The sequence below is a fragment of the Canis aureus genome, chromosome 1 (assembly GCF_053574225.1).
Source record: "Canis aureus isolate CA01 chromosome 1, VMU_Caureus_v.1.0, whole genome shotgun sequence".
Taxonomy (NCBI): Eukaryota; Metazoa; Chordata; class Mammalia; order Carnivora; family Canidae; genus Canis; species Canis aureus.
The window spans coordinates 94,550,664-94,562,922 of record NC_135611.1 but is presented as its reverse complement, the minus strand read 5'-3'; the positions used below and the strand labels follow the sequence as shown (position 1 = coordinate 94,562,922).

The 12,259-nt window shown below is 41.5% G+C and overlaps 1 protein-coding gene across 5 annotated transcripts in view; it reads right to left on the bottom strand.

Annotated features, from left to right (window-relative positions):
* RIC1 (RIC1 partner of RAB6A GEF complex) overlaps nt 1-12,259 on the bottom strand; it is a 144,960-nt gene that overhangs the window by 3,994 nt on the left and 128,707 nt on the right. For 4 of the 5 annotated variants that reach the window (XM_077909614.1, XM_077909608.1, XM_077909634.1 and 1 more), the window contains 6 exons: nt 8,328-8,444; nt 7,149-7,877; nt 5,586-5,744; nt 5,362-5,498; nt 3,453-3,739; nt 2,629-2,820 (listed from right to left, as the gene is read on the bottom strand). In XM_077909614.1, coding sequence (XP_077765740.1) covers nt 2,629-2,820; nt 3,453-3,739; nt 5,362-5,498; nt 5,586-5,744; nt 7,149-7,877; nt 8,328-8,444 — 1,621 coding nt within the window. The remainder of the gene's footprint in view (nt 1-2,628; nt 2,821-3,452; nt 3,740-5,361; nt 5,499-5,585; nt 5,745-7,148; nt 7,878-8,327; nt 8,445-12,259) is intronic. The other variant, XM_077909624.1, reaches the window with a different exon arrangement.

Genomic DNA, 12,259 nt, shown 5'->3' with positions numbered 1-12,259 from the left:
CTAACATTATATCAACTGATAAAATTCCCATGTTACATTCACAGTTGTAACTATTTAAAAAAAATCATTAGAGAGAGAATCAGACATTATGTGCCTTTGGACGGAAAAACACACTACCTATGTAGTAGTTTTGCCTGCCTTCAAAAAAATCTAGCTAGAATTTGATGAGGTCTTTATTTTTTTTTTTAAGATTTTATTTATTCAAGAGAGAAAGGCAGAGACACAGGCAAAGGGAGAAGCAGGCTCCCTGTAGGGAGCCTGATGCAGGACTCCATCCCAGGACCCCTGGGATCATAACCTGAGCCAAAGGCAGACGCCCAACCACAGAGCCACCCAGGTGCCCCTGATCTGGTCTTTAAATTCAATTACTAATTTACAACAAATACAGAAGTGTTAAACCATGAAGATGCAATCACCAAAATCCACATTTTGAGAAAATCATGGAGGCAAGTCTCATCCATGACTAAACTGCAAGGGGTACCAAAAAAAAGAAAAAGATGGGGTAGGGGACATCTTGGTTGGCCCAGCTGGTTAAGCATCTCACTCAGTTTTGGCTCATGTTGTGATCCTGAGGTCATGAGATCAAGCCCTGTGTTGGGCCCTACTCTCAGCACAAAGTCTGCTTGAGACTTTCTTTTCTCTTCCTCTTGCTCCTTCCTCCCCTCCACGTGCTAAAATAAATAAATCTTAAAAAAAAAAAAAAAAAAAAGATGGGAGGTGACCAATCATTTTTTTGAAGATGACAATGTGTGAACTTTATCTGAATCTTGGTCCTAACCATAAAAAAATTTATGACACTATGAAACAACTGGAATTTGAATACTTACTGGATATTTGATATATCAAGGAATTACTGTTAAATTTTTAGAGTGATATAAATGGAGTTACAGAGTTGTTTTTTTAAGAGCCCTTTTAAAGATACATACTGAAATATTCACAGATAAAACATAGGTCTTGGATTTGGTTCAATAATATAGGAAAGGATCACATAAATTTGGTCATGAGTTGGTAAATAAGTAGCTAAATGAGTAAATGAGTAGCTAAAGCTACTCATAAGTAAATGAGTAGCTAAAGCTAGGTAACAGATACATGGGGGGGTAGGAGCAAGGGTTCCATGCTACTATTATCTCTAATTTTTAAGTATATTGGAAATGATTTCTTTAAATAGAGTTTTCTTTAAAAAAAAAAATAAAAAAGGCAGTGACATTACCTTGTAGCTCTTAGGATGGCTACTATAAAAACAAAACAAAACAAAACAAAAAACCCAGCTTGTAAATGTTGGCAGTATGTCAAGAAACTGGAACCCTTTGTCAATGTTGGTAGATTGATAGCTCCTCAAAAAATTAAAGAATAACCCTATGATCTTGCATTTCCACTTTTGGGTATATACCCAAAAGAATTGAGAGCAGCATCTTGAAAAGCTATCTGAACTCCCCTGTTTGCTGCAGCATTATTCACAGTAAACAAAGGTAGAAGCAACCAAATGTTCATCAATGGGGGACAGATGGATAAACAAAATGTGATATATATACACACACAATGGAATACCATTCAGCTTTCAACAGGAGGTAAATTCCCACACATGCTGCAACAGGCATCAACTCTGAGAACATGAGTTCTGTGAAATAAGCTTGAGTCACAGAAAGACAAATACTGTATGATTCCACTTATATGAGGTTCTCCAGTAGTCCAATTCATAGAGACAGGAAACAGAACAGTGGCTGCGAGGACTGGGGAGGGTGGATGGGGGAGCTCTTAATTTTAGCTCAGCATACATAATTTTAGCTCAGCAAGACAGAGTTCTGGAGGTGGGCTGCACAGCAATGTGAATGTACTGGACCCTACTGAACTTGACACTTAAAAATGGTTAGGATGGTCCATATTATGTATATCTTCCACAATTTAAACAAAACTGATGGCAGCTATAAGCTTCTCCATGTAGCAGCAGTTCCAGAAACAGCGATGAGAGACTGAAAATCCAACCCCGAGCAAGAGCTCAGCCAGGAAGGAAACTACAGACAAGTAGACTAACTGCTTCTTCCACTCCTGTAACTGCCGAAGCCTCAGCACCATGAACCACCATAAAGCTCTTCACCAGTGACTCCACTAATACTGTGAGAGCAGAGACTGGCTCTCAGTTTTTGGTAGAGGGCCAGAAAGTAATCTAGGCTTTGAAGACTAAGAGGCAAAAGGAAGAATATTATGCACGAACTTACAAGAGGAAAGGAAAATCCTATAAATTAATAAAACAAGAAACAGAAGAAATTAAGTACCATTTTTTTATGATCCATGTGTACTAATGAGAAGAATGGTATTCTTTCCACAGAGATAAGTTTGCTTACTTCAAGTTCAGTTAGTGTTTCTGTATCTTCAAAATCAAGTGCGAAGTTTCATCTATCATCACTGGTCTGTAGTGAGATTTTAACCTATTTCGTTCATGTAAATACAGCGAAGTCTAGTTAAGGCCAGTGTGGCCTTGTTCTAGAAACTATCCACCTCTCTAGCAGATTCTAATGACTAATCCTCGAGGACATTATCTTGAAAGACTGAAGCTCTATTTCTGAAGTGCTAGAGCACAAGAACCTCCAAAGGAACTAAGAAAAAGCTAGGATTTAAAATGACATTTACCTTTATTAGATAAAGGTGACAGGAAGGCGTCTTGCATCTGTGGTCCATGTGACGAGGCCGTGTCAATCTCATGATGGGTGGGGCCGATGTTGCCAAGCCAGCTCTGACTTCGTTGTACATTAGAGACACCCGTGTCTATCTCAAGGTTTAAAAAAGGGTCTGCTGATTGGGACTTTAACAGCTGCTCTCCTACTGCAAAGGCAGGCCCCAAAACAAGAAAGTGGGAATTCAAAAGATGCACGCACCAGTGTTCCCAACTCAGTCATTTCAGCTTCTTTCCCCACTACCCATGGACACTGTAAGTTCAAAGCCAGTGAAACCGCATTATCCCCCCACAAACCAGGCAATCCGGGCTGGAACCAAGGGGATGCCTGTGTAATACCATCTGACAGTCAACATACATCATCAGGTCTCTTATGAGCACTAAACAGAATTTATTCTGTTCATCTTTTAAGTGTTTTTCCTTGGTTCTTATGAGATGAAGTTTCCAAATGCCACAATAAATTAGGTGTTTGTTTGTATTTTCATAATAGTCATGAGAACAGTCTTCTTTCAAAGACCTGGACTAAAAATCTTTAATTTTTCTTTCATCAAAATAGTTTCACTTTGTCTTCTCCTAGATTAGAAGATGGCTCAAACTCTCAAAGATGCATTCTTACCACTTCTCTGGAATGTCCTATCAGATAAATCACAACTTAGCTTACTCTGAATTCTATGACTAACCAATTTCAAAACTTCCCACAAGAGCAGTGTGGTAGCTCCTCTATTCAGCCAACTTTCACCTTGTTGATAATCTGAGATTGAATGAGACAAGCCCACATTACCTGTTCGGTATCTTCCATTCTTGAAAGGAGAGCTGAGAGAGGAGGCTGGGATGATGGGCAGAGGCCACAGGAAATCTTTGTGGAGTCTCTTCAGAGCCAGCACAAAGTTGTCCACCCGTGCGGCCCGCGTGCGCTCCTTGCACAGCCAACTAATTAGCTCAAAGCCCAGCTGGGCGGCAAAGCAGCCGAGGTCCTTCAGCCGGACTTCTTCCAGGAGACGCCGAGCATGTCTCCAGAGCATCATATCAATATACATGTTCTCAGCACAGTCACTGTCTTTGCTCCACCTGTAAGGAGGAGCACAAGAAAGCTACAGAAAGTGTTCCTGGATGACTTCACACAGTTGTACGCAGCAGCTCTGATAATGCTGAGGAGGAGGTAAGAGGCCCAAGATGGAGTCTGGACTGAATGAAGACAGAGCACCTGGACTTTCCTCCTTAAGATACCATGAGCTGCTGAACAATACCTAGAACACGGCAGGCTCTTAGAACATACTCATAGAACGGAAATATGGAAGAGGAAAAGAAAGGAGATGGACAAAGCCAAACCAGTAGGAGGGTGGTGACTGGCTGAAGGTAAAAAAGGGAGCAAATAATGCTGTATCTGAAGAGCCCAGTGAAAAGAGGTGAGGAGATCAAATCAAAGAAACTGAAAAGAGAGACATAAAGTGAAATGAAGTCTGTCCATGGGAGTGGGAGGTAAGGACACAGAAACATACAACTGATGCTTAAAAAGTTTTTAACTTGGCTGTACATAGTCTACCATCCCTTACCCATATGGGCTGCTGTGGCCTGACTGGTTTGGGAACTGGGTGATGTGGTGCCTTCAGTGAGTGCCAGATGACTGTCTGGATTCAAATCTTGGCTCTGCCACTCACTACTTGTGAGCTTACTTTCTGGGCTTCTATTTCTTCACCCACAGCACGTGAGTAACAACAGTGTCTACCCTTACAGGTTGGTAAGGATGAAAAGACATACATGTGTAAATACTTAGAGCCATGCCTGACACATACTGAGCATTTAATATGTATCAGCCAGTAATTACGTTCTTCGAGGGTAAGGCTGAGAAGCTGCTGCTTGCCTGGCAATCATAACATCTCGTGGTTGCATCTAACTTGTATACAGCCCATGACTGTGTGTGGAGATGTTGAGAGTAAGGGTGGTATAAATGGCTATGATAAGAAATAGTAGTCAAATATCACGATAGGAAATGTTCAGTAAGTTCTCACTATGTATCAAGCACTGTCCTAACAACGAACACAGTATAAAAGAAAGGATTAGGGGAGAGAAAAGACAAGAGAGAACATGTAACAAAACAGAGAAAGGACCACAGGGACCTCACAAACCAGAGGAAATTCTATTTTATGTTTAGTATGGGCTCATAGTAACTGCCCAGGAGACAATAACCCATCTGTGGGTGATGTAGGCTTCTGTCTTCAAGACACACTTCCTCTTGGCTCTCCCACTGTTTAAAGACTTCTCCAGTCAAGAGAGTCACAGGACAGTCAAGTACATGGGGACTAAATTTTATGTTTTTGTCATGAGGTAGAGCTGGAAAGAAAGGTAAAACTATGGACTATAAGAAAGCTTTTGGATTATGTGCAGATTTAATTATCTTCCTTTTTATTCTGGTCCTCTACTATCAGGGTAACTTGAAATTAGCTACCTTCAGAATGGGTACACAAGACCTACTCTAGGACAAGGGACAGAAACTCTTCAAAGAGTAACACAGTGAACTTTGGAGGACAGAAGAAGGGAAGCATTTTGTGTGATCTCCAAGCTTTTTGGAAATGGAAAAATGAATTGCCTTTGATCAAATGACTGTTCATAAGATCCAATTTAACAAACTGCCCTGAAATGCAAGTGTCACAGAATGCCCTAAAAGCAGGAATGGCTCATTATTCTTTTACCTTTTTCCAGAAGGACCAGATGGCATACTCAGTGTTTTCTGTAAGCTGAATTTACTAGCAGGAACATTTTCAGCTGACTGGGATAAACTGATGCTTCGATTCCTGAAGAACTCAAATCCACCACTTGAACTGGGTTCCTAAGATTACACATGATGTGTGGTATAGTTAGAGAAGATGCCATGCAGGTGGATGGCCTAGAGAGGCTGTGCAATTCTGCAACCAACCTGAGCTGTAGGCGTGGATGGAGGGGTCTCTGATTCTCCAGAGCCAATGGCTTTAAGGAATCGAATCATGTGTCGACACAGGTCCCATTTGCCTTGTTCCAGGGCTGTGTTGAATAGAAGGGTGGCATGTTGCCTACTAACTGCTGGGACTTCCATATTCTACAGAAACAACCAAAGACAAGCATTCCTTTTATACGGTGATTTGCGAAGCATGAGAAATTCTTTATCTCTATGATTTCTATACCAAAGAAGGAATGCAGCTACACCTCTATAGGGGAATGTTTAATAGTAAGAATAAAAGGATCAATAAAAAGTATCATGCAAGGAAAACACTCTGCTGGTGTACTATAAATTAGGATTTTCTGAACTGCTACACTTCAGATACCTTGATTAAACCTGACCCATATTCTCTCTTTCCTGGTTCCCAGCAACTCTGCAAAGTGGTTATGCCATTCCTATTTTACAGATGAGGAAACAGAGTTCAGTCACTTACTGAAGACCAGCAGAAAAGCAAGAACACAAATCTAGTTTTGCCGGGCTCCAAAAGGCTCAGGTCTGCCTCCTGTGTGTTTTTTGTGGCTGTGATGAAAGTATTCCTGGCTCTGGGCAACAGGAGGTAGAACTGCTACACAAAGAGTCCTAATTCTTTCACAAACTTAATCACATCGCTGGCCTTGGCCTTCAGGCGAAAGGCACCTGGTAGTATAAGTTAAACTTTAATTATGATCTATTGATCCACAGCAATGCTGGAATTGATACAGAGACAGTGTCCAGTCTCACTGCTGGGCAGATCACTTAAAGTCTAAGGAGTGACCTAAAACAAAAAACAGCAGCATGTATTTTGTTTCTATTTTTATCATTCTGTGGCTTTTTTAGACTAGCCAAGGAATCACAGACTTTCAGGGCCACTCCACTCCGCCTTGGCTTGACTACTTCCTCTGGTTTCCATCAGCTGTCTTGAAGTTTATAAGCTGACAAGAAGTGTGATTTGACAGAGTTTAACCCAGTCTATGGCTATCTTCTTATATTAATGAAAACAACTTTGCAGTCATTTGAAAGAACCGCCAAGTGCAGCCTACCACATCTGTATCAGACTGATAGGAACAACAACTATCAAGCCCTTTTGTCAAATACATAATGACACAAATTTTCAGGAGTCTCAAAGAACCGTGTGCTGTGAGAGAGATCACTGTGGCAGGCCCGAGTTTTGTCAGCTTGCAATGGGGACCCCACCATCAGGAGTTCTGCTAGGATGACCCAGGCTTTACCCAGAGCCCCTTGGCACTTGTGCATTAGGAGGAGACAAATCTATCACTGTGAGAGACTCGGACAGAGAGTTCAAATTAGCTATTAGCTCAAACCTACTAATATTCAAAATAATTCTGTATTACTGCATGTCCTATGCAATATGTTCATTTTATTGTATGTATTATACTACACAGAATAGAAACCCAGACTGTACGGATCCTTTGAACACAATCACAGTGCCAACACAAGACAGAGTCCCCGCCTCTCAGTTTAAGCTCATTAATTTCTGCACCTTCTTAAGAAGAGAACTGTTACCTGTAAGATAATAAGGTAAGAGGCAGCTGTGTCCAAATCCTGAGCCATCAAGCATTCCTCAAACAAGTCCTTGGGGTTTCCAACAGCTGCAAAAAGGTAATTCCACAGGGCATATTCAGTCTTCCGTGCACAGTGAACAACCGTCTGCAGGAAGAGGGGGAACTCGGTGATAAATTTCGCCACAGTGGGAAGCAGAGGGTCGGGAATGGGTTCCCGTGAGGTAGCTTCTTCTTCCAGCACTTCGTGGAGCATGAGCTCCAGCACATGAGGGAAGTAAGGGAGAGTGGCACAGGACTGGGCTAAGAGCAAGGCCTGCTCCCCAAGGTTCCTGACCAGCAGCTGACGTAGAATGTGGTGGAGGTAGATCTGAGAGGTTCTCTCCACAACACAGTAAGGGAACAGCACCTCCAGCTGCTCCCGAGCACTGTTCCGAGCGTACAGAGAATCATAGAGTAAAGTGTCATTGACAGCACCAAGGACTAATGCGTCTTCAAACAGAACAGCCAGGGGGTAAATATTGATGTGGAAAGGCAGCATGATCCGCTGGGACAAGAAGGAGTGGGGTTTGCGGTGATCCCTTGGGAAGAGAGGCAGCCAGACTTTCATGCCTGCCCCTCCACAGCTCAGCCAGAGAGCTTCCAGAAGGTGACGCTTTTGTTTATTTGCTCGACACGTCGTCCAGACATTTTCAACAGACTGGGCCAGTACAACGGGAGGACAAAACGGCAACTGGAGAAGCAAAGACAAGGAGCAGTTGTTTTTCCTATTAAATCTGTATATTCTGAAGTTCCTCTGCATTAATCTCTTAAGTCTTTCAAAATGATAGCACAACTTCTTTTGAGAAAGTTAGGGGACTCTATAATTAGAGTTAAGACTCTGCCTTTCAAAGTATGTGTATTTACATCTAAAAACAAGACAAAACAAAAAAACCCACAAACTTCACCAACCTATCCTACTTTCCCATTAGAATTAGCAAATAATAATGCCCAAGCAATAACACCTGAAGTATGGAACATTGTATGATTGTTTCAGGATGTTCTTACCCTTCACAGTCTTATACCTGGAGGCTTAAAGACTAATATATACTTTTCCAGTTTCCAAGTCACAAGATAATACTCTCCTCTTAAATTCTTTTATTCCTTTATCTTTAATGGTCTACACGACTTGAATTTTACTCACCAGTTTCCTTTGGTTAGGGTTACTGTCCTTCTCCCGGATCTGAGGGCCCGATCTGTCCCTCTGCATCATGATAAGCTGTCCTGCAAGATTGAGCATTATGCTCTCTGCATCACGAGCCTGAAAGAAAAATTGGATTTAAGCAAATATATATGTTTTCAGCATTTCCTCCCAAATCCATATGGTTTACAGGTGAGACCACCAACAATATTTACTGTGTACCACGTACAGCCATTCTGTCAGGTGATGTGGAGAACAAGCTGCTTTCTGGCTAGGGTAGAACATGCTTTACCACAATGCAATGAATGAGCAGTACAAGTGAACAAACGATTGAGGGCAGAGCTGAATTATCCTGATAAAACTAGGAGAACTTCAGAAGTCATAAAAATGAGAGATCCCTTCAGTGACCTGCTGGCATAGCTACAGAAGCTTAAAGGGTGAGGTGGGCCTCCAAGGATTAGGACATATAGGAGGAAGGAAAAGGGTGGGTTCTCCAGCTGAAGACCATCAGTGTAAATGATACTGAGAGGAACATTTCTTCTGGGAAAGTGTGAACGATCAGACTAGATTAAGACTATCATGAGAGAAATGCTGGATGGTAACAGACCTTCAATGAGAGACTGGAAAGACAGGTTTAAAAGGGGGGGGGGAGGAAATAAGCTACTACTTATGGTTCCTGAATAAGGAAGTCATTAAAAATTCTGAGTTATTCAGAATGGCTTACTCAGGAGAGGCAGACATCACAGGTGTTGACTTCAGGCATGAGTGAAATAATCTGTCTTTTCATTATGGAAAATTACACCCAAATCCTAAAGTAGAGAGCCTAACATGACTCCCCATTAAACCCTCTCAACCTGGCTCAACATGGCAGAGCACTGTTTTAAAGTGAATCTCAGATAGGAAGTCTTTTGTCACTTGTAAAGAAGAAGAGCATCTGGATTTACAAAAACAAAAACACAACTGACAGGTGCCTGAGTCAAGAGAGGCATGAAGAGAAGTGAACTGAAGGTGATTTTGGAGTACTGCCTTTACCCAGGCTGGGTGCTAGAGAAGGTGGGGTTACCACTGACAAGTTACAGGAGAAGTTAAGGAAAACTAAGCAGTTCTATTTCACTGCTCGCTGTATTTGAAAGTCTTAAGACTTTCACGTAAAAACATTGAGAGAGAGGACTAAAGACGAACATGCCAGAATCAAAGTGAGGTTGGGAAGCTGAAGGAAACAGACGTGCTTTCTGAAGCAACGTCTGCAGGGCCAAAGGCGAGCTTCTGAAGGCACAAAGGGCATCAGCAGAGCAGACTGTCACATAAACTGAGGAGGAAAGAATGATTACTCAGAAGCTGCGGGAAGGTGTTGCAGTGTGAGGCTTGCTGACAGGCTGAATTTATTAAGCTGTCATCATTATTCAGGGTTCAGTCAGGAAAACAGCAGCCATCCTACACATTCTGTTTGCAAATCACTTACACAAAATGCTCTTCTGGACTGCCCTGCAGAAACCATTAGAACTGTATATAAGAAATGGCAAGAGGGTCCCAAAGATTCATGGATCTTACCATTCATTTTTGTGTTAGACCATATCCAGGGAGGTAATAAGGGTAATAAAATTTAAAAAGAGAAAGAAAAAGATAAAAATCACAAAATCTCCAAGCAACTGTCATAAAGCCCAAGAACTTTACTTGGATAGAAGTCTTTGGTTCCCCAGTTAGCATATAATGACATGAAAAGTAAAGATCTACCTCCCCACAGCACATGAGAAACAACATAGAACTTTGAGGTAGAAGATGAAGAATGGGAATAATACACTGTGTGGTAACTAAGAACTGGATGGCACAGGTCAGAGAAAACATGAACATGCAAACTGAGAGTCAGAACAGAGTGCCTGGGGTCTGGTGCAGAGACACTCCACAACACCCTTCCAGTGACTTTCAGAGCAGCTCACTCAGGTCACTGCAGCAAGGACTTGGGGTACAATAACCACTGGCAGGTGTGAAAATGGGGAATTTCGCTACATTTGATGCGATCTCTCATTACACAAACAAACCCACTTCTCTTTCCTTCAGTTGCATCCATGCATTCAACACTTTCCATCAGGACTACAGCATGGAGAACAGGGGAGTTCCACAGCACCTTCCAGCATTTTTTTTTTTTTTTAAGATTTTAATTATTTATTAGAGACGGGGGCAGGGGCAGAGAGAGAGAGAGAGAGAGAGAGAGAGAGAGAGGCAGAGACACAGGCAGAGGGAGAAGCAGGCTCCATGCAGGGAGCCTGACGTGGGACTCAATCCCAGGTCTCCAGGATCATGCCCTGGGCTGAAGGCAGCATTAAACTGCTAAGCCACCGGGGCTGCCCCCCCTTCCAACATTTTTAATGAGCTTTTCAAAAACTTAAAAGCAGGGACTGCCTATATCCCCAAAATGCTAAATTTCAAAGAATCAAACATACCTTCTCTAAGAAAATCCCTAGTAGATGATTTTTTTTTTTAGATGATTCTTATTACAAGTTGCAGAGACAAGGCACCCAGTCTCATAAGGGAGGCCATCTTACTGTTAAACAGTTTCCATTCTTAAGGTTTTTAAAAAAACCTTTATGAAATCAAGACTTGCCTTGCTGTAGCAATCATGGATGGTCTTCCCTCAGTGCAAGACGCCATCCATTTATTTATTACATAAATTATGGTTTGTTTCCCTCTCTGATTTCATCTTATTTTTCCCTCCCTTCCCCTATGTTCCTGTTTTGTTTCTTAAATTCCACATGAGTGAAATCATATATTTGTCTTTCTCTGACTTATTTCGATCAACATAATATTCTCTAGTTCCATCCACGTTGTTGCAAATGGTAAAATTTCGTTCTTTTTGATGGTTGAGAAATACTCAATTGTTTATGTGTATGTATGCATATATGTACATATACAAACACATATATATGTATACACACACACCCCCACCTCTTCTCTATCCATTCATCAATTGATGAACATCTGAGCTCTTTCCCTATTTTACCTAGTGTGGATATTGCTGCTATGAACACTGGGGTGCACTTGCCCCTTTGAATCTGTATGTTTCTATCCTTTGGATAAATACCTAGTAATGCAATTGCTGGGTCACAGGGTAGGTCTATTTTTAACTTTTTGAGGAACCGCCATACTGTTTTCCAGAGTGGCTGCACCAGTTTGCATTCCCACCAACATCTGTTGTTTCCTGTGTTGTTAATTTTAGCCATTCTGACGGGTGGGTGGTATCTCATTGTGATATTGATCCGTATTTCCCTGATGTCGAATGATGCGCAGCATCTTTTCTTGTGTCAGCCATATAGATGTCTTCTTTGGAGAAGTGTTTATTCATATCTTTTGCCCATTTCTTAACTGCATTATTTGTTTTTTGGGTATTGGGTTGAAGTTCTTTAGAGATTTTAGATACTCTTTATCCAATATGTCATTTGCAAATACCTTTTTTGTTCCATTGGCTACCTTTTAGCTTTGTTGTTTCCTTTGCTGTGTGGAAGATTTATCATCTTGATGAAGTCCCAATAGTTCATTTTTGCTTTTGTTTCCTGTGCCTTAAGGATGTGTCTAGCAAAAAGTTGCTACAGTCAAGGTCTAAGAGGTTGCTGCCTGCTTTCCCCTCTAGGATTTTGATGGATTCCTGTCTCACACTCAGGGCTTTCATTCATTTTGAATTCATTTTCATGTATGGTTTAAGAAAGTAGTCTAGTTTCATTATTCTATATGTGGCTGTACTATTTTCCCAACATCATTTGTTAAAGAGACTGTCTTTTCCACTTTTTAAAAAATTTTTTTGAAAGATTTTATTTATTTATTCATGAGAGACACACAGAGAGAGAGCAGGAATACAGGCAGAGGGAGAAGCAGGCTCCCTCTGGGGAGCCTGATGCAGAACTCGATCCCAGACCCCGGGAGCTAAAGGCAGATGGTCAACC